At 33.8% G+C, this 22,518-nt stretch overlaps 1 protein-coding gene across 3 annotated transcripts; it reads right to left on the bottom strand.

The window, feature by feature from the left end:
- Positions 1-6,940: 6,940 nt before the first annotated feature.
- On the bottom strand, positions 6,941-15,120 carry LOC142637356 (mini-chromosome maintenance complex-binding protein-like). 3 transcript variants are annotated; one of them, XM_075811635.1, is made up of 8 exons: positions 15,008-15,109; positions 14,197-14,391; positions 13,955-14,086; positions 13,424-13,468; positions 11,313-11,462; positions 8,992-9,075; positions 8,258-8,325; positions 6,941-7,126 (listed from the first exon to the last, which is right to left on the bottom strand). In XM_075811635.1, exons 2-5 carry the CDS (start codon positions 14,362-14,364, stop codon positions 11,442-11,444), a joined length of 366 nt encoding a protein of 121 aa, XP_075667750.1. In that variant the 5' UTR covers positions 14,365-14,391; positions 15,008-15,109; the 3' UTR covers positions 6,941-7,126; positions 8,258-8,325; positions 8,992-9,075; positions 11,313-11,441. The 3 variants fall into 3 exon arrangements, with proteins under 3 accessions (XP_075667750.1, XP_075667751.1, XP_075667749.1); XM_075811636.1 differs by having other exon boundaries at positions 6,943-7,126; positions 11,308-11,462; positions 14,197-14,316; positions 15,008-15,120; XM_075811634.1 differs by having other exon boundaries at positions 6,943-7,126; positions 11,308-11,462.
- Positions 15,121-22,518: the final 7,398 nt, after the last annotated feature.

The following is a 22,518-nucleotide window of genomic DNA, read 5'->3' as shown; positions in this document are numbered from 1 at the left end:
ATATATTACAAAAAACTTGTGATGCTTGCAAGTAGGAGAGACACACACACATTTTATTATTAAAACTTGGGGAAATTACACTTTACTACCCTAAAGTATGTCCTAAATTACACTTTGCACCTTAAACTATTCGAATGCACGATTTGCACCATAAACTATGATTCTTGTTACACTTTGCACCTTAACATTAGTTTTACTGTTAAGTTGGATGGAAATATGAAGCATGTGACTTGCATGTGTGTATTACTTAAGTGACACAAACTTAAAAGACCAAAACCCCCTCTTTCCAATCAATTAAAAACAATTTTTTTTTAATCCCTAAATCATCCATCTTCAACACCACCACTGCTCTACCACCATAAAACCACTGCTCAAAAGAAGCCCTTAAAAGAAACCGTCAAATTTGTAGTTGAAAGTATGATGAAATTCAAAAGCTAAGGAATTGGCCTTTTACTGCGTATCCCTATTCTACGAGGTAGGCTCCATGAAGCACGGTATATATTTAATATGGAACAAAAGACAAAGCACTGAAGCTTTTGGACAATTAGTGTTCTTTGAAATAATATTTCTGCAACGCCTATTCTATATTGCAGAAATTCAACATCAATCAACAGATGGCCAGTAAAGAAGCCAAATTTCTTACATTGCACGTCGAGGTGAGAAAGATAATGCCTCTTACCAAACTTGTCAAGCTACTTGTTGCAGTGGTGGAGTAGTGGTGGTATTGAAGATGATTTTGATTTGGGAATTTAGGGTTCCAAGGATTTTGATTTGGGGAAGGGTTTTTAGTCTTTTAAGTTTGTGTCACTTAAGAAATACACACATGCAAGTCACATGCTTCATAATTCCATCCAACTTAACAGTAAAACTAACATTAGAGTGCAAAGTGTAACAATAGTCATAGTTTAGGCTGCAAACCGTGCATTTGAATAATTTAGGGCGCAAAGTATAATATAGGACATACTTTAGGGTTATAAAGTATAATTTTCCCTTAAAACTTAAAACAAAAATATTTTGGTAGACTATTAATCCATTATGAAATAAATAATGAAATTTATAGGAAAAAATTGGTATTATAATTTTAATCATATTAGTTTTTTTTTTTTGGTTGAAATTTTGGCTATAGATTTTCCCATTGTTTTTAATGTATGATAACAAAAGGGGAGTGCATCCATTTGATGCAACCAAGCCACACTTTTTTATTATTACAAATAGTAGATATAATATGATTTGAGCATGACATGAGTTTATATTATTGTAAGGTCACAATTCGCACCCGAATCCAACTGTATGAAGAGACCAGACCCAAAAAGTCCAATATAATGAAATTTGTAGAGAATGGACTTGAAACCTAGGTTCTATGGATATTGGATAACAAAAATGATGGGCTAGATCTCCAATTCACATGCAACGAACAATTTATGTAACAGAAACTCTCCTAGGACGTATGCCAAGGACGGTTTGCATTGTTTTTCCTTGTTCTAAAGATAGATTACAATTGAGGGTGGTATATACAATGCTTCTCTCTCTTTTCTCCGATCTCCCTTCTTGAATGCCTTTCTTTTTTCCTTTTATATCCTCTTCCTTCCTCCTTCATCCTCCACGTATGTATTAGATCACCGATCCAGATACTTGTCACATCCACCGCCCTCTTGAAGTCTTCCCACAATAGCTGTAAGGCTGATCACTACTGTTCAGATGTTATTTCTTCATTAATATGACCAGAGGGGTAGATGCAGAGTCTTTAATGCGGTGGTAGCAGTTTTTTTTAAGATATTTCTCATTCGTTCTTCCTCTTTATACCCTTGTGGAACGCATCTTCATTCACCAAACTTACTAGAATCTCCTTCTAAACATCATGGCGTTTCATATGATCTTCACTTCATTTAGCCGAGGAGTTGCCCCTCCTCAGATAATTTCCATCAGCCTATTTCACAATAGCTTGCTTGTGGGCTTTTAAGTTAGACACCTTTACTACCACTACTTTAGGGTTATAAAGTATAATTTTCCCTTAAAACTTAAAACAAAAATATTTTGGTAGACTATTAATCCATTATGAAATAAATAATGAAATTTATAGGAAAAAATTGGTATTATAATTTTAATCATATTAGTTTTTTTTTTGTTGAAATTTTGGCTATAGATTTTCCCATTGTTTAGAATGTATGATAACAAAAGGGGAGTGCATCCATTTGATGCAACCAAGCCACACTTTTTTATTATTACATATAGTAGATATAATATGATTTGAGCATGACATGAGTTTATATAATTGTAAGGTCAAAATTTGCACCCGAACCCAATTGTATGAAGAGACCAGACCCAAAAAGTCCAATACAATGAAATTTGTAGAGAATGGGCTTGAAACCTAGGTTCTATGGATATTGGATAACAAAAATGATGGGCTAAATCTCCAATTCACATGCAACGAACAGTTTATGTAACAAAAACTCTCCTCGAACATATGCCGAGGACGATTTGCATTGCTTTTCCTTGTTCTAAAGATAGATTACAATTGAGGGTTGTGTATACAATGCTTCTCTCTCTTTTCTCCGATCCCCCTTCTTGAATGCCTTTTTTTTTCCTTTTATATTCCCTTCCTTCCTCCTCCATCCTCCACGTATGTATTAGATCACCGATCCAGATACTTGTCACATCCACCGCCCTCTTGAAGTCTTCCCACAATAGCTGTAAGGCTGATCACTACTGTTCAGATGTTATTTCTTCATTAATATGACCAGAGGGGTAGGTGCAGAGTCTTTAATGCGGTGGCAGCAGTTTTTTTTAAGATATTTCTCATTCGTTCTTCCTCTTTATACCCTTGTGGAACGCATCTTCATTCACCAAACCTACTAGAATCTCCTTCTAAACATCATGGCGTTTCATATGATCTTCACTTCATTTAGCCGAGGAGTTGCCTCTCCTCAGATAATTTCCATCAGCCTATTTCACAATAGCTTGCTTGTGGGCTTTTAAGTTAGACACCTTTACTACCACTAAACCCTCCTCGGACAAGTTAATACCCTCGGATCAGGCCCAATGCCCAAAAACATGGCATGGACCCTTTGTCCTCACAATAATAATAATCTTATCGTACTATCTTGGCGATAATAACTAATTTAGTGATAATAGATCAAAATTCCTATACTTTTACATGGTAGGATTTTTTGTCACAATTTATGTGAATTTGTATTACTTTTAGTTATTAGTGACTTAAGGCATGAATTGAAATTATTTTAAAAATAATTTTTCTCAATATATATTTTTTTTAAATGGGTAAGATTCAGGTATAGTATTTACGTACTATTCTTTAAATTCTCCTCCTAAGATTTTGTCATATGATTTATTTTTTTCATGAGATGGAAGTGTATTTTTTAATTAAATAGCTATATGGCAGAATTTTAATAAGAGAATCTAATGAACAACACCTCACATAAGTTTTTGTTCTTTCGAAACTTACTAAAGTCTATAATTAACTTTACTGATTACTTGGGGCAATAAGAATGAACTATATTAATACAAGCCGTTTGAGTTATCCACAATTTTGATTATAAAAACCATCTTTATTGTTTTTTCTGTTTGAGATGTTCATGTTGTAGAATATTCTTCAACCATAAGCGTAATTTATTCTTTAGAATGTTCATCTAAAGAACATTTTCTACTTGCATATGTATACAGTTTTGAAGGCTTGCTCAAACTGGAGTGCTCATCTAATGACTACTTTATAAGAAGGGGATTGGAAGAGTCGACAATTGAAACCCTAGTAAATGATCCATATAAAAGGAAGATTGTTGTGATCACTTCTTTTATATGATTCTCAAATTTTCACTCAAAGTTTTTTTCAAACATATATATGCTTTGAGTATATATAGTAATAAACTATTTGTTGGAACTAAACATTATTGATATATATAACTTAATCCTCTAGAAAATTTTCAGGTTTTTCCATTGATGAACATATCAATGGAGGGAGAATTTTAAGACTAATTGAGCTACAATAATGACTGAAATCATCCTTGAGAAAAAGAGAAATTGCACTGCGATTCAATGAGGCATACGCACTCGGTTGTGTCACTTGTGACATGGATTGTCATTCCCTTAATGCATGTACCCCAAACACATACGTTTCAAGGTACATGAGTACCATGTCCCTCATTTCCCGAAACTTGTCTCATACCTACCAAACTAATAGCCTCTCTTTACGTATGTGATTCGTAGGTTTAGGCCCCAAAAGAAAATGATTGTCGTATGAAATTATGGAAGTAGTTGTTGTGTGAGTTCCAAGAGGCTAAAGAGTATATATGAGCACCTTCTTTGATATGAATGATAAGGTTCCTTAAGAATCAGCAATCTTCAAGGATTTTCTCTGTGAGTCAAGCATACCATTAAGGGTTTCTGTGCGTTGTCAGTGGATTTTGTTCCATGGTCCAACAGCTTAGTAAAGAAAATAATGTTGGATTGCTTTACGAAGTGATAAGATCTGAGGTGTTTGTGCTAGCTAGGAAAGTGCTTATAAGTTGTCAAGTACGTTGTGGGAGCTAGTTGATTGTGTGCTTCTAAGAGCACTCCCTTTGATGGTGATCTCAGTTGCAAGCCTGGACCTTGCCCAATCCATGTAGCAAAGAAAATATGGGACATTGGCCCAATCCGTGTAGTGAAGTAACCTAGCCATAAGTTAAATGCTTATGAAGAATAATAGTGCTTGTTTGTGCCCAATATTCCATGGCCAATAATTGTTTATATATTATAGTCCAATATAAAGTTGTTGCATGATCAAAGACCGGAAAAAGAGCAATGGGATTTGTAATTCAATAACTAAATCCTAATCATATTTTTTTGTTGTGTTATGGAGACAAGACCACCTAAATAACGCAAATGTGTATATAATCTAGGTCTAAAACCAAGATTGGATTCAATGGTCAATAACAAAAACCAAACAATATCACATCAGTGTCTCCTAACTAGAAAGTAATTAGAACAAGTAGAATAATCATGTTTGGTTTATAAAATAAGAAATAGCTACACAAAAGAATCAAATTTTTGTCACCGCATATAGATGCAGAGCAACTTGTATATTATTTTCCAAAAAGATGTAAAAGCTATTTTTTTTTTTTCCAGATCACAAAGTAGGGAAAAGGAGAAGGTAGTTTTCACTTTTTAAGATGCATCTACACAAAGGATATCCCGGTCTTAAAGGGTCATGTCATCACATTACTTGGATACCCTTTTTTTGGGGGGTCATATGATTTGGATTCCATTATTACAATGAAGAAAAAACGATTCAACGGTCAAACAGCTTACTCAACGTAAAACTTCTTATAAGAAATCTGCCCTCAGTACTTCACTTTTGTATCCTGTTTAATTTATGTTTTTTTGTTTTGTTTTGTATATCTTTTAATTTAATTAAAATTGTAATTTAAAAAAAAATAACTTTTGATTACCAAAAATTAATTTTTGTTGGTATTTTTGGCTACTAAGGGGTGAGTCTATCAAATGCCACTATAGGTCTGCCTTATAGTAGAGTTTTAAAACGCTGCTATAGCCTTTTTTAAAAATAAAAATATTGGTCTATAGTGGCGTTTAGAAATGGCACTATAAGGCAAACTTATAGTAGCGTTTTTGTAAAACGCTACAATAGGTGTACAGTGACAGTACAGTAGTGGCGTTTGTAAATGCTGCTATAGTGGCACTAAAAACGTCACTATAAGTCTGCCCTATAGTGCCATTTCTAAACTCCACTATAGACCAATGCTACATTTTACAACATATTTTACGATCATAAAGTTAACAAGTTTTTACTGATCTTTATCTAAACCTACTATTAATAATCATTAAAAAAAAACATAACATTATAATTTGTCTCATAACCCTTTACAAAGAGTGTAACTAAAAATGGTAGTTAATTGATCCCAATGCCAAAGTTTGCATATTTTCTTCATTAAAAAAAAAAGTTTGCATATTTTCATTTAATTGTGAATTTTATAGGTTTCATAAAAATATAAATTTTATGCAATAACTATTAACTTTTAGGCGGAGTATAAATCAACAACTAATTATTTCTAAAAATATTATTTTATACACTTGCAATTCAAATATGCATGTTATTGTCTCCTGTTTGTAGAACTCTATGATTAGAAACCTTATTGAATTATTACAATGATTTCATTTATTTTTTATGTATAATCTGAATCAATATTGTAATGAGTTTTACGGCACTTGACAATTAACATCCAGCAGATTTTTTTTTTTCATTGTTGCAATTATTAATCTGTTTTTTCAACCCAAAAAAAAAAACTCTATAATTAGTAACCTTGTTGAATTATTACAATGATTTCATTTATTTTTTATGTATAATCTGAATCAATATTGTAATGAGTTTTACGGCACTTGACAATTAACATCCAACAGATTTTTTTTTTCATTGTTGCAATTATTAATCTGTTTTTTCAACCCAAAAAATAAAAACTCTATAACATGTGCAGCACAATTTCCAACATCACTGTAGAATTACTTTTAGAGCATATATTAGAAATTATTCGCTTTGTGCGTTAATTTCTTTATGAAAATTATAGAGGTTGTTCCCAGTGAAATCGAGTCATCAACCATTGAGGCTGTATGCCTGTACCATACCATGAACATTGCATAGTCTTATATTTATTTATTAATATTTTAGAATAAACCAGAAATGACAGTTTGTACATGTGATTGCTTAAAAGATTTATTATATTTATTCTAAAAAAAATAGAGATTTATTGTATTTTTTTTTTTTAAAGAGTTAAATGCACCTACACTCCCTAAACTTTGAGATAGTCATACTTAGAGCATCAACATTGATTTATTTCAATTCTATTATATTTTACCATAAAAAAATCACTTTATCAATTATACAATACTATTTTTCAAAACACCCAACATCCCAATTTTTATTTTTCTATTCTACTCATTAAAATAATATATCTTCACAATAAAATATATTTTTTCCTTTTTTGTTTTTTCCCAATTTTATCCTCCACGTGTACCTTCCAGAATCCTCCATTACTTTACTTTTCACATTTTCCAGACTCTTCCTCCATCATCCAAATCAACCCAACTCCTCCATCATCCATATCAACTCAGATCGGCGAAACTGGAAAAAAAAAAAAAAAAAAAAATCATCACGCCGATCACATATACCAGCAAACCCAAAAAAAAAAAAAAAACCATTAACACCCACGCCGATCACAACACCACAGCCACCACAGCTCCACCGATCTCCGCCATGCCAATCTCCCCACCTACCAACACTACAAAAAAAAGGTTCTATAGCCGCGTTTTTAAAACGTGGCTATAGGTCAGAAAAACGTGGCTATAGGTCGATTTGGTCTATGGCCGCGTTTTTTTAGGCCGCGTTTTTACCCATGGCCTAAAATGCGTAACTATAGCCTAGAGGAGTCTATGGCCACGTTTTTTTAGCCGTGGCTCTAGGCCGGGACCAATGGCCACGTTTTTTTAGCCGTGGCCATAGGTCAAATATTGATTGCCTGGAAAAGAGATTAGCCGCGTTTTGAACGCGGCCATAGTTCTGAGCTGAAGCCGCGTTTTTAAAAACGCGGCTTCAGCCCATTACTATGGCCCCATTTTAAAAACGCGGCTATAGCCTTGTTTTTTCCTGCTCTCCCTTTGGCCATGAATCTTCAACCCCATTCTTTTCCAGAATGAAAGACACATAGCCAAAGAAAGAGTACAAGAATGGTGACAGAGACATGAAAGGGTGACCAACAAAGTAAGAGCACCTGACCAACTAAGATGTCCAAGAAACCCATTAACCAAAGTAGAAAAAGCAAGTGAAAGGGAGGAATAAACAGAATAATCAGCAAGAGCTTGTACAAAACTTGAACTTAAGTTTATTATTAGGACCTAACAGTTGCATCTACTGCAGAAATGCCTATGTTGGATAAGTTTGATAGGATCAATTTCAAGCTTAGTTTTTCTTCCAATTAAACACTAAAAATCTATTATTAATCCAATAAGTAAGCATTTCATGCACATGCTGATTTGATTTCAAAAAAAAGTTATAGAGAATTACTTCAATAAGTAAACCATTTAGCAAAAAATTCCACATAATATAATCTTTTCAAGACAGGCATTTTATCACACACATATCATGCATTATTATTGCAACCACTGCTGCATATAATCTTATGAAAGAACTACCTACAAATACATCCAAGATGAACTATAAAAAAAAGTATATAAAAGACAAGATCATGCATATTACTCAAGTTCACTTGTGCTGATCAATCTTGGTGCTGGAGTGGAGTTTTTCTTGAGGCTAACTCCCCCACCCTGTAAAAAAAGGATGTTCTGATTTTTAACACACACAGCACCACAACTTCTAAACAACTAGATTTCCAATTAAACCAAAATTTGATTGTAACAAACTCAATTGGAATCTACTTATTTATAGTGATAAGAAAAAGGGTATAGCAAATAAAAAAAAGGCAAAAGGGTTCATGGCTGCCTAGTATCTTTGAGAGGCTCAGTACATAGTAGAGTAGGCCAGGCTCAACTGAATATCAACACCCAACATTTCTTGGTTGCATGGAAACTAAGAAGTATATTTACATGACAACACATATTTGGAATTAATTATTTATAACTATTAGTGAATTGGCAAACCATAATTGTTGAGAACATCGTCTACACATCCTAATTTTCCCTCATGGGGAAGGGGGAATTATAATGGTACAACTCTACTGTTTAAAAAAGCAAGAGAAGATATACAATTATGGTTAAATATAAAAAAGGTAACATAAAATGCAAGTTTTTGCATAGGAAATAGCCACTGACTCTAAGACTTGTCATTGTCAATTCCATAAAACCCATCATTTAAGGTATACAAATTTGATGCAGTCATTTTTTTTAATATCAAATGATACTGGCAAAAAACATTAATTATTTCCACAAAACTAAAAATAAGGAAAATACTGCAGGAAAAAAAATTGGCATTACAATTTTTGCAGTCATTGCTTGTAGATCAATTCTTGGTATAAGCTTCACTGTTGCTCTTTTTCGTGCATCATTCACAGCCACAATCTACAATTAAAAAAGAAAAAAGAAAAAGTATATAAGTAAAAAATGCAGCCAGAGAGCAATGAAGTCAAATTGGGTATAATATTATTTCTATCAATTGCTCTTTTGTTCTCAAAATCATCCTCGCCATATCTGACGAAATTAGAACCATCCTTGTAGCGTTCTTCCATCATTTTATCAAAATCTTTTGGTGGCACCCTAAATTTATATATAAAACAATATGACACAGTTGTAGACTAAATGCAATAAAACAGTGTGATAGAGTTGTACTCTTAACGCATGTAATGTGCAATCAATAAGCGAATTCACTCGTGATGGCACATGCCAGGCCAAAAGGATAGAGCACAAGAAACCTTATTTCAATTCAAGTTGTACACTAAAATCATAGATCATGACCCATCTTGGTATAAGTTACGTAGAACAAAAAAGCCTCCAAATTCAACTCCATTAACTATAGCTAGAGTTATATCTTCTATTAAATCTTTCTATTCTAGTCTATTCTCAAATTGATACATGTCCTTCCGCGTTTTCATGCCAGCACATGCATTGAAATAGGTCAAAGATCGAAAAGTCATATTAGACCAGTTCCCCTCAACCATCCAAACATATAAACAAATAAATATCAGCAGGAACTTCTGGCTCAATCTCTCCCTCAGGTACAATCAATCTAAAATTAGATAAAAGGCCTCTTAGGCATAAATTTTCACCACAGCCCAGTTCTACTCCTACTTTAACCAATATGAGGTGCCACTTACTTTTCTCAACCAAGTTTCACTAATAAAAACTATATCTGTAGCAAACAACATGCAGCTAGCCTGGGACATCTCCTAAAAAATGCTCAACAAGCTTCTAACAAATGAGACAAGATAAAGGTTTGATGTTGGTTCGTGGCTTTGATGTCCACAATATCTGATTATACTCTACAGTCTGAACCGTTAAAAAAATCCAGCTACATGATAGCAGCCTTTGCATTTGGCCTCATTATAACTAGAATAGAGACCAAGCATCTAATGGGGCATTCAAAGAAAGAAAAGTTGCAAAAAACAATTTAAAAATAAAAATAAAAATCAGATAAATGAACCATTTATGTATATCATATATATTTGCTGCACATAAAAGTGAAAGCCAAAAAAGAAAGAAATGTATGAAATAAAGAAAACACAGAGCACAAATTGGAAGCAGAAAGTAAAACTAAAATAAAAAAACAACTTGCAATTTTGGTTTTCAGATGGTTCTAGGTTCTTATCCAATGGACCACAAATATTCACTCAGGAATTTTAAAGTAACTCAAAAACATCAAACAAACATACAGTAAAAGACAAATAGTAACAATGAATGCAAATATTAATTACATTAAAAATTGACAGATCTGTAATAACTTACAGAAGCAGGTCAGACATCATTTTTGCCAAAATAGTAAAATGCTTGTTTAGCTTTCAAAGTGGCAACATATTTAACTATTTACCACTATATTTATCACAGTTTACAAAGAAACATATAGCCAGAAAACACTAACAATAAATAAATTGTACAACAGAATACATAGAACTACTGATATCAAACAGGATTCAAAATTTTGGAATCACGTTCAATTCTCGAAGTAGGATGCCACTCCACTCTAAATAATCCAATCCCTGAACTGAATAAATATATTCCACTCTTCCCGGAAAATCAGGCAACTAGCTTATATGATTTGTTCATAGATATCCATGCTTCATATGCATTGTTTTCTTAACACCTCCAGAAGATGCCTTCATATCATGAGTACCAGATAGAACCCAAAACAATCTGGAATGCCAATTAAAAGAGGAAAAAAAAACTAACATAGACCCTTAAAGTCAAACATGATTCTAATAAGGTCAAGAGCTTGACAGCTGAGATTGAATTTCAACACAAAGCACAGAAAATCTTTTCATGATATTTTTTCAGTTCATGGGTTTATGGAATTTTGTACTTTATGCTCTTGAATTGTTTCTTTGTCCCTGATGTATACTCCCTGTATACTCAGGTGACACTTTTCTTCTTTTTATAATATAATTTTTATTACTTATCAAAAAAAGAACTGTTACAACCTTGCAAAGCTTTCCTACTAATGAAATGTATTGCACTTTACAAGATAAAAAGGACCACACAGGAATTCAGATACGTTTCTTCAAGAAAATGCAAGTATTTGAAGTTTGACTATACAATAAAAGTTCCTAAATATACATTATACATGTAAAAGTTGTAGGATACCTCACTTGAATTCACTAGTACTTGATGGACCATTTCCAGCTTCTTCACGTAACCTCTTCTTTGATCTCATGAAACTAAAAACCTCATCTGACCAACCACATGATCGCAAAACTGAAAAGGCTTCTTTCTCGAGACTAAAAGCTTCTTTCTTGAGACTAAGAGAGAATAAAATAAAATAAAATAAAGGGAAAATGAATTAAATAATTAAGGAAAAAGACACTGTCAGACAACAAAAAACATTCAACAGTCAAACATGAGCAACCTAACAGAAGAAAAAGAACAAAATTGAGTCTGGCTTTATTGTAATTGGTGCATAATAAGAAAAGTGTCAATGATGATTCTAAATGAAAGTGATATATATCATTTTGAACAAAATAAGCTATGTCAGCGAGGAAAAAAGGGAAATGCTAGTTTGTTTGTGCAACTATTACAGCTGGAGATCAACTATGTAGAATCCACCCCATGATAGGGTGTTAATTGGTCTGAACCATACAATTATAACAGCAGATTGATAAGATTGTCAACTAAATTGTCGGCTATTTAGTGAACCAGCTAAAGTCCAAAGTCAAAATGTGTTTTGAAGAAAAAACTTTTGCAATAGTACATGAAGAATGAAATAAATTGATAAAGGAGCAACTTTAAGGATGGACAGTTTGCATTATGAGCACCATAAGTTCTAACTTTTAAGTAATATCAATAAAAGTCAAAATTGACAGGCACTTAGGGTTGGCAAGACCTTATGCAATCAAGAAATTCATAAAGTTAGGCTCTACCTCACCTAATATTTGAGTTTCAAGAACTGTGAATGATTGACTACTATAACACCATCTGCAACTGACTAAATTAAAATGCATCGCTCTTTTTGAAAATTTTATTTTGTTGCTCATATTAGACTGTTGAGAACAGTTCTTAATTAAATTGGGGTATTTGGTTAGTTGATACTCCTTGTGTGCTGAAGTGGTTAATTTCAATATGCTCAAGGTCTCATAATCAAACAATTGTATGACAAACCTGTAAAATTTGATGATTAATTACCATCGTTTTGACAATTACATCAATCTAAAACCATTGCTCCATTTTGATGCTAAAATATGATCAAAGCTTTTGGGAGGAGATGGAAGGACAAGAAAAGGTAAAAACAGTAGTTTGGACTCTTAAGAACTTTGGAATTATATCACTTTGATAATGTCAATAAAAAAAGTCGTACACCTAATAAATAATATGACATAATTTCAAGAATTAGGTGAAAAGTAAACTTTTGTATAAGATAATTTGTTATTATTAGTTTAGAATATCATGTTAGTTGTACTATGATTACATAATAATTTTCTTAGATTGAAAATTAATGAGACTAGGCATGGCTGCTCCTCTATACAAAGATGTAGTTTTCGTAGATACACACAATTTGCATTAACCGGAAACTAAAAGCCTCTTAATTAGCTGAAAATCTCTCAAAGGAAGCCTTCCTTATTATTTGCTTCCAGCTCAAGAATCTCATTTAACTGATAAGAAAGAAATGGTCAAGACTCGGGAAAATGAGTATCAAAAGTGTTTAAGATTAAATTAATTAAAGCCTCTAATCAATTAACTATTATAACTTTTGATTATCTTGTTGGTTAGCATGTGTGCATGCATGCACTCAAGCTTAGGGAATTGCAACTTATCAAGAAAAATGGTTAGGTTGACAGCTCCATTTTATAAAAAAATAACAAATATGGGTGCATTACGTAAACTAAGAGCAATTATGAAGTAGACCATTTTCTCTGCTTGTGTAGCCGATAGTGACATTTCTTAGACATTGACCCTATGAGACATGAAGGATTTCCCATTTGTGACTTATAGCTCCACATTTAGAGGTTTTTAGGGTCTACAAGTTCCTGGATTAATCATCACCCTTCTCAATAGACTTAGATCAAGGCAGTCCATGACACCTTTCCTTTTAACCAAACAACCCAGAATTTTCATGGTTCCCAACATATGTGAATTAAGGTTACGCATACCAGGTGTTAATAACATTAATTAACTATAGGAATCAAAATATCAGCAGATTCTTATCCAACCAATGGAAAGAAAGAAAACCAAAAAAAGAAAACAATTGATAATCATCTCTACTTACCATCTTTTTGGTACTAGGGGAACCTTGAAATCCCTCATCTGAGACCTGACATTGAACATGTTATGCCAGTTAGATAAACCAAGGACATATAAAATCACCCAATATCCAAACAAAAGTCCAAATAAAAAGTGAGTACGATTAGTGTATAATTCTATCACATTAACCCCATAGAACTTTACAAACTAAAACATTGATGTATAACTACTTTGGAGCCAACCCAAAATAGGAAGGTAATACGGCCTCAAAGTAATGAAAGGGGAAGCACATTGCAGTTAGTAGTTACACTTTCAAACTTAAATCAAGTCCTTATTTCCACAACCGCTGACATTACCTATTGTGATTAGTACATACTATATTAGTGGTTTCAGCGTGTGTGAAAGTAACAGTGCTCCAATCACAACATGTCGCCTTAGAAAGTTGTGAAAATTTCTGTCTTTAGCATTCGTTCTTGATGCTTAATTACATAATCATTCTTGAGCAGCTACTTAAAATGAATAAAAAAATAAATACAATTGCAGGGATGGAACTTACAAGCATATCCATGTGATCAACGGATTCATCATCCATTCTCCGACGCTTCTCTCTCTGTTGGGATGAGCAATCCACACATCGATTCACCAACGATTCAGACGATGGTTCCGTCCAAGAATTCCGCCCCGGAACCTTAAGACAACCATTTAAAAAAAAAAAAACACATCAAACCAAAAGAAAACTTAATTAAAAACAAAAGACGCTAGGTGGGCATGTTTTATATATATGAGAAGAGAACTCACAGGAACACAATAAAGTAAACGGCGTTCCCAAACTCGCATATGAGAGGAAGAAGTAGAAGCCATAGGCATAGGGAAGTGAGAAACATCCATAAACTTGTTGGTTCTCCAAACATCACCATCCTTGAAAGCACCAACGTAAAATTCATTACCCAACATGTCTTGTATCATTCCTCGGAACCGAACCAATTTATTGGGCTGAACCCATTTGACAGTTTCACCATTCAGAATCGGAACATATTCAAATTAATTTACCACACAGCACAAGAAGTTAAAGACGTTAAAATATTGAACGAAAGGTGTTTGTGTTATTGTTAACCTTAAAAACCTTAAACAAAGTAATGTAAAAAAAAAAAAAAAAGTACCTGAGAAAGGTGGGTTTGGTCGAAGAGGAATTGGCGGAAGAGAATTTTTTAGATCATAAAAAAAGGGAAACAATCTTATCATGTACGAGTGGTTTTTGTTTGACTTAGCAATCCTTATCAATACTAATAATAATAAATAAATAAATAAATAACTATGGTTCTTGTTTATCTTGCTATAGATCAATGAACCCCTGCAATCAAAACCCTAAACCAAAATCGAAACCCTAAACCCAAAATCGAAACCCCAAACCTAAAATCAAAACCCTAAACCTAAAATCAAAACCTTACAATCACAAAATCGAAACCCTAAACCTAAGAAATTCACCCTACAATCACAAAATTGAAACCCTACAATCACAAAATCGAAACCCTAAACCTAAAATGAAAACCCTAAACCAAAAATTGAAACCCTAAAACAAAAATCAACACAATAAATTTAAAAAACTTACTGTTAGTCGGCCCAGTCAGTGTCTTGAGTGAGATTGAGAGCTGGAGAGAGAGAGGGAGAGACCCAAGGCAGTGAAGGTGGAGGCGGTGCCGCGGCGCTTGGTCTGGAGGTCAGTGACGATGTGGGTGAGGGTGGCGTGGGCGGTGTCCGATGGGGCGGACTTGAGTTTGAGTTGGGTCTCGCCGATTTGGCCGCCGGTGAAGGAGAGGACCGGGATGGTGGCCGGTGACCGATCGGTTTGGTTTGGGTTTTGAGGGAATTTGGTTCAAAGGGCTTAGAGATATCGGGCTTGACAGAAGTTTTGGTGAGATGAGTTTTTATTTCATATTTATACTAGGGTTTTTAGCCCCGTTTTTTAAAACGCTGCTTCAGGGATTCTTGAAGCCGCGTTTAAAAAACGCAGCTTCAGTCATATCTATGGCCGCGTTTTTAATAAACGCGGCTTAGGACAATGTAGAGCCGCGTTTTTAAAACGCGGCTTCAAGATATAAATTAAATATATATATATATATTTCAGATGGGTCTGAAGCCGCGTTTTTAAAACGCGGCTTCAGCCCATTCTAGAAAAACGTGGTCGTAGTACCAAAAAAACGCAGCTAAAAACTTGGGCTTGGGTTGCGTTCAATTCACGTGGCCCAACTAGGGTCTTAGGCCGCGTTTTTGCAAACGCGGCCTAAGACCCGCGTGTTTTGTAGTGCAATCTCCACCACGCCGATCTCCACTGTTGTCAACACCTACACCGATCTCGTCAAAACCCACGCCAATCTCTACCGTTCTGAATCACACCACCCACCTCCACTGAGCAAAATCCAGCCAAATCAAAATCAAAAATCAAAATCCATCATCAAACCTAGCAAACCCATCGGAACAAATCTCCCAAATGCCAACCCAAACACCAATCCAAATCCGACCCAAACACCGTAAACCCATGAACAAACCCACGCCAGAAACCTATGAACAAACTCACGATCTCCACGCCTCCACCACAAAAGCTGATCGAGCCTCCACGCCATTGCCTCCATGCCATTAAAAAAGAGAGAGCAAGAAGAAGAGAGAGTAGAAAGAAAGAGAGAGAAAGATAATGAAAATAATGATCTACAGAGAGAGGAGAGAGAACCAAATCGATTAAAAAATATTTTTTTTGTTTTTACCTTTGAGCTACAATGCGATTCTACATTTAGAATCGCACTGTAACTCAATTTTTTTTTTTTTTTTTTTTTTGCAATAGTTGTATTTTGCGGCATCTAATGGAGTTCTCTTTTGGGCCTGGATTATAAACTACATTGGGATTTGGCATGCATTTGAGATTTGGCCCATTCAATGCTGATGCTCTTATACCCACTACTATAGCAAATAGGCCTTTTAAGGGTTTTTTTTTTTTTGGCCTATTTAGTATCTAAACTTTGGTATTATAACAAATAGACCCCTAAACTTTTATTTTGTTTAATAAGTGCATGACACCTTCATTTTAATTTTAATTTTAATAGTTTGGTGCAAAAAGAAATTAAATTGGCACACACAATATCAAAGTTTATGTCCTCAATTGGGGAAAAAAGAGTTAAGGAAGTCTATTTGTTACAATACCAAAGTTTAATTACCAAATTAACTAAAATAAAAGTACAAGAGTGTAAGAACATTTTTACTCTTAAAAACTTAATTGTAAAGATAATTAAAAATTGTTTCTTCTCTTTTGGGCATTTAACACCTAGTTGATTGACTTTCTTTTTGGCGTTAGAATTTAATAATTTATTATTTAATATAAAACTTAAAAAAATAATTTGAAAATTGGAAGATGAGGGGTTTGAACCTAATGTCTCCATTGAAAACATTAAGAAGTGTCATTAAATTATAAGACTCTTAGCATAAACCTTGTAATGAAGCAGCACAAATTTGTCTTTGAATACCAAGGTCATACTTTCTCTAAAATGGAAACCTTATTGATTGTAGTTGAACTAATTGTAGTTGAGCTAATTGTAAGCAATCTGATCGCAAAACCCTAACTACTCAAGAAGTTAAGGGCCCGTTTGGTAAGAGATATTTAGTAATGTTGCCTAAGTTTTGTAGAAACTAATCGCAGACCCACGCGTTGCGCATGATAATTTTTTAGATAAAATATTATTTTAGTCTCTAGACTTTATAAAGAGTTTTTTTTTTTTTTTTTTAAGTTTTATCATATTTTTCATCTACAACATTTTTTACCATTATCATATATTTATTGGTTGATGATTTGTATAACATAGACATTAAACAAGAGGTAGAAAAATCCATTAAATTTTTTTAAGTCAGGGTGTATGAAGATTATGATTTCATATATATATATATATATATATATATATATATATATATATATATAAAAATTATTTGCCTAGTTTGAGTTTGATTGGTCTTAAGTTTAAATTTTGTATTATTATATTTAATTGTTGATTTTATTATATTTAAGTTCAAATTTTTCCAAATAACAGTTATTAATTGACGTTTGATTTCATTTATTTTTTTCTTCCTTCATTTATTCTTTATTATTTTGTATGTTCCCATGCTAGTTGTAAATTTTATGGTTATCAATAAGTAATAGATATCAAGCTTAAATAGTTATAGATGTAGTTATGTTAGTGGTATGTCAAAGGGTTTTTTTTTCCTTCTGAATTTTCAAGAAATATGAAAGTCATTTCTCTAGTTTGGTCTCAATCAATTAAGATATCCATAATATATTAACGGAAGTAATAATGAGCCTTAAATTTTTTTAATGTATGAAGTGGTTAGGTTAGTGGTATGTCAAAGATTTTATAAAAAAAAAATTTTAAATAATTCCAAGGAAATGTAAAAGGAATTTTTTTGAAAAAAGAAATAGTGACTTCTTGAATTGTAGAAATATGATTGTTGTAGGGGTGATAGGCCTAGGAGTACATATCTATGTATCTATTAGGCCAGAGGCCCAATCCAAGGACATTAAGTAGTCCGAGGATGGGACAATATCTTCTCAAGAATTCGTGTTGGTAAGTAAAGATGTAAAGTTTGATCAAGATCATTCGAGGAGGTGCTTTGAGGAGGAATACTTCCTTAGTTGAGCAAAGCCGAGATCGAAAAGTGCAGTCTACCACCCAGAAGCAACGTTCTAGGAGATCCTACAGGTAAGGATATACATCGTGAGAGCACACAATGAAAGGCTATGAAATATCTAAGAGAAAGATGTTACCATCACATTGAATGCTTTGCAACTAACTTTCCGGTCGCATTAATGAGGAAGTGATACCTGAGCAGCAGTATTCAGCCTTACAACTACTTTCAAAAGCCTCGGGAAGGTACTGATGGGACAAGTATCCAACCAATAATCTGATCCATACGTGGAGGGGAAAGAGAGGAGGAAGGATGGTATAAAAAAGAGAGGAAACCCTCAAGATGGAGGGATCAGAGAAGAATGAAAGAAAACACTGTAGACTGAAGAACAATATTTGTAAGCTATCATTAAGTGAGATATATAGAGGAACCAGCCTCCTCGGATTTAGTCCGAGGGGTTTTACTGTATAAAACTACTTCATCTTTATTCTATGGTCATCCTAGCCCACTACAGTTGATATACAATTCATTAGAACCTAGATTTCAACCCATTTTTTACAAATTCATTGTATTGGGCTCTTTACGCCTATTCCCTTTCCTCTTTTGGGCTTAGGTACAAATTGTATCCCTACAATTGCTTTTATTACCTTGTTTATAGATTTCATTATCAAGTTATAAACATCTAAATTAAAGTATAATATATAAATGCAAAATTATATGTAAAGTTACAACCGCACAAGACAATTATGTATAGTTAATTTTTTATTATTATTCATGAATCATTATTTCATTGTTTACTTATAAATATCTAAATTAATAATAAAAAAAATTTGAAAAAAAATTAAATTAAAATAGATGAATATAGGTAAAATTATATGAAAAGTTAAAACTACCCAAGATGAACGTTTAACCACTTGTAAATGTGTGTTTTTTGAAGACTAAAATTATATACAATTTCTTTACCTGCAACTATATAACTGTGCAAATATTATTGCCAGTGGTTCCATCATTTGCAAATTATCAAGTTTGGTGGCCTTACAAAACAGATATTTCATTTTGCAAGAAATTTTACAATAACTCCTTTTTTGTGACAACCTTTTTTTTTTTTTTTTTTGGGCGGAAAAAATTAAGAATATTAAGACTTAAGTACACATGTGGTAGTTATAAATCACGTTAGTGATACGAAAAATAGAAAGGTTTAGATATTTCAAAAACATTTTTAGTAGATTGTAATATAAAACATTTTTTTCTCAATATTTTATATAACTTTTCCCATAAGATAAATATTGTTGGCATCCTTTAAAGATGATACATAATATTTGTGAGAAGAATAAAAAGAAGTAGAGACGATGCTAACACATAATATAAAATTATTAAATTTGCGTGATTTAAATTTGTGGCAAAAAAAATTAACGTATCCATGATAATAGTTTTTATTTAAATGATATATAGTATTTCATATTTTTTTAGACTTGATTCAAAAAGTTCATTCTCAATAGCTTTTAAGTCTACAAACTGTTCAATCTATGAGCCTAGACACATACAAAGGGTGTTATCTAAATTTTAAATTATATGACCCTTTATCACACAAATATATTGATTCCCTCAATGTATGTAAAGGAAGACAAGTTTGTGTCTAGCGATTTTCTTGATTTGTACTGCATAATTTAATAGTATGGAGAATGTGACTGGATTTAAATGTTGAATAAAATAAAATGAGAGGAAAAAAGAGTAAAAATAAAAATATATAGCAATAAACATCAAATTATCCAAGTCATCCTATGTAATATAATAACATTATATTTGTGGTAAGCCTTTTGTGCAGTATTGGGCTGGACTGCTTCTTGTCGTGCTAGGCCCAAAGTGTTCTGGATCAGGGAGTTGGGATCGGTCCAATTGCAACCCACCTTGATCCGGCTTGTGCACAAACTATGCCCCATTTTGCCAAGGCTTTGATCACATGCTCATGGCAAGCAGAGCCGCTATGGTAATTACGGCAAGCAGATATAATAAAGATAATAACAAAGATTCGTTCACTATTTAGAAAAAAGTAAATAATGAGTCATTACAATGAATGCATGGTTTATGAAATAGTAACAAAAAATAAATACGAAAGAGGTAGTAATGAGCTTATTGGATCAAAAGAAATATTAGTTTGCCATGTCAAATTACGTTATGGGGTCTAAGTCAAGAAGGAAGCCATTTCCTCAATGCGAATAATCTCTCTAGGGAAGAAATTAACTGCTTTGAGGGAATGGGCCTAAATGACTTGTGCCCTGAAAAGTCCCTCGCCTTAGTAGAGAGCATGATTTGAGAAGGAGAGAGGGAATCAACCTATCCAGTGCATGCCCTGCCATTCTATTCTCTCCCCTTTTTGTTTTTCCTGTTCTCTCCGATTCTTTCTTTCTTTTCCCTTCGTTTTTATCTCTCGGTTTTTTGCTTAGTTGTTGTGGTTCTTTCCCTAGAGGTTATTGTTACCGTCCCCTCTTCTATGCACAGTAAGGGTTCTTTATATAATGCCTACCGCGGCTGGTTTTTACCATTTTAGCCTTTAACCGTCTTTGTCTGGTGTGGGTGTCCTTACTGACCATTACTGATTAGTTAGTCGCCCAGCCAGCACCACTTACTTGTGTTGGCCGGGCCACTTCACATTACCAGACGAAGAAGACTATTTTGTTTGTTTGTTTGCTTGCCGTGACATTTTTACCTGCCACGGCGTGGGTGCTCTCTCTCTGTCCGTCCCTCATGGCGTGCACCTAGTGGTTCCAACTCAGCCTTGCTTCTTTTGGGTGGTATGTCATCCCAACAGGACACTTCCTCCAAAAGAGCCTGAGCAGGAACCTCAAAATAGGTTTTCCCCTCTCCCCACCGCCAGACCATGCCCTCTTACCTCTGACCCATGACCCACCACTTCCTGTATTGGTTAGGTGTAGGCTGATGGTGTTTGGGCCTTACGCGTGCCTCACTTCCATGTTCATCCAACATCTACTTGCTGCTCATGCGTTTGCCGTGATCTGGAAGTCCGTCTGCCCATTTTGCCATTCGTCCTTGACTTCTTATGGTGTGGGCTGTTTTCCTGACTTCCCATTCTTTATGGCTTGCTCCCTTAGGGGTTGGGCTTTGCTCAATTGTGGGCTTCCCCTCCTTCGTGCCATTCTCCTTGCTTTATTCCTACGGTCTTGCTGTTACTTCCTGCCGCATCATTCTGCTATTCCTGTCGTGATGTTATTTGACCCAGAACTGCTGGGCCTCTTTGAGCTTGTTACTTATTTCTTTTCTAATGGCCCAAGAAGCTTATTAGGCCTTTTATTACATTACTCGTAGGCTCCCGTATCCCGTTTACTTCTTTTTGGGCATTCTTGGCCCATTTACTTTCTTGGGGCATCCTTGGCCCTTTCTAATTTTGTGCTTCCCATGGGCTTTTACTAACTCCTTGGGCTTGCCTGGCCCAATTACTTTATCCTTCATCCTTGGAGATTATGGACTCTCCATTGCCCCTTAGTTTCTTTACTTACATTACTTTGGGCCTGCTGTGGCAATTGTGGCTCATTCTCACTTTTTCCTACATCCATACTGTCCATAGGTCTGCTACTTCTTCCTTTCCGGGCCTTTTTAGGCTAATTTGCTTCCTCAAGGTCCATTTATTTGCTTTATGGACCTATGATCCATTATTTCTACCGCTTGGGCTTAATGGCTTTTCTATCCAATTTTCAACTCTCTTCTGCCCACGTTGTTGGGTTTCTTCTTCTTGCTGGGCTTCCCAGAAAAAATGAGCATCTACAATATTATTATATACTATATGTATAATGTAGTAGTATAATATTTAATCAAAGAGAATATAAAAGATAAAAACTTAAAACACAAAACTAAATTGCATTAACCCAAAGAAGAATTCTAATTAACACAAAAATTCATCAACCTAAAGAATTGATGCAATAAAAATAAAAATATCAAACAAAAAATGAAAAACAAATTGAGAGAGAGAGAGAGAGAGAAGTAACTTTTTTTGTGTAAGAAACCTATGCATAGAATGAAAAAGAAAATGTCAAATTTATAGTAAGATGTTGAGAATAAGAAGAGTCAAAATAAATGAAGATCAAAAGGTAGAGAAATAATGATATTAAGGTAAAAAGTAATAGGGAGATGAAGAGGTAAAAGGGAGGGAGCGTTTTGGAAAATTAATAATAAAAATAATAGTTAAAAGATATTTTAATTTTTAAATAATGGAGTTTTTAAGTCACTTTAAATGAGAAAACGTTTAAAAAAAATATAATAAAAATTAGAAAATAAAATGATGATGTGGCTGCTGATGTGACTCAACGTAAGCATAGCAATATTAAATGCTATGCTTCATTTAGTAATATATAAATACTTTTGTAGAAATACGTGGGTGAAAAATTGTATAAAAATATGTGATGATGCCAAGAAAATCAGTAGGCTGGATGCTTCGGACTTGAA

This window comes from Castanea sativa, chromosome 5 (genome assembly GCF_040712315.1).
Source record: "Castanea sativa cultivar Marrone di Chiusa Pesio chromosome 5, ASM4071231v1".
Classification (NCBI taxonomy): Eukaryota; Viridiplantae; Streptophyta; class Magnoliopsida; order Fagales; family Fagaceae; genus Castanea; species Castanea sativa.
This window is presented reverse-complemented; position numbering and strand designations above follow the sequence as displayed.

Bases quoted from the DNA above. Each gene is read 5' to 3' on its own strand.
- LOC142637356 (XM_075811635.1), bottom strand. From the start codon at position 14,364: ATGATACAAGACATGTTGGGTAATGAATTTTACGTTGGTGCTTTCAAG. The intron at 14,087-14,196 runs GTGAGTTCTCTT...GGTTGTCTTAAG, and splicing joins GTTTACTTTATTGTGTTCCT to GTTCCGGGGCGGAATTCTTG. The intron at 13,469-13,954 runs GTAAGTTCCATC...GTTCAATGTCAG, and splicing joins TTGATCACATGGATATGCTT to GTCTCAGATGAGGGATTTCA.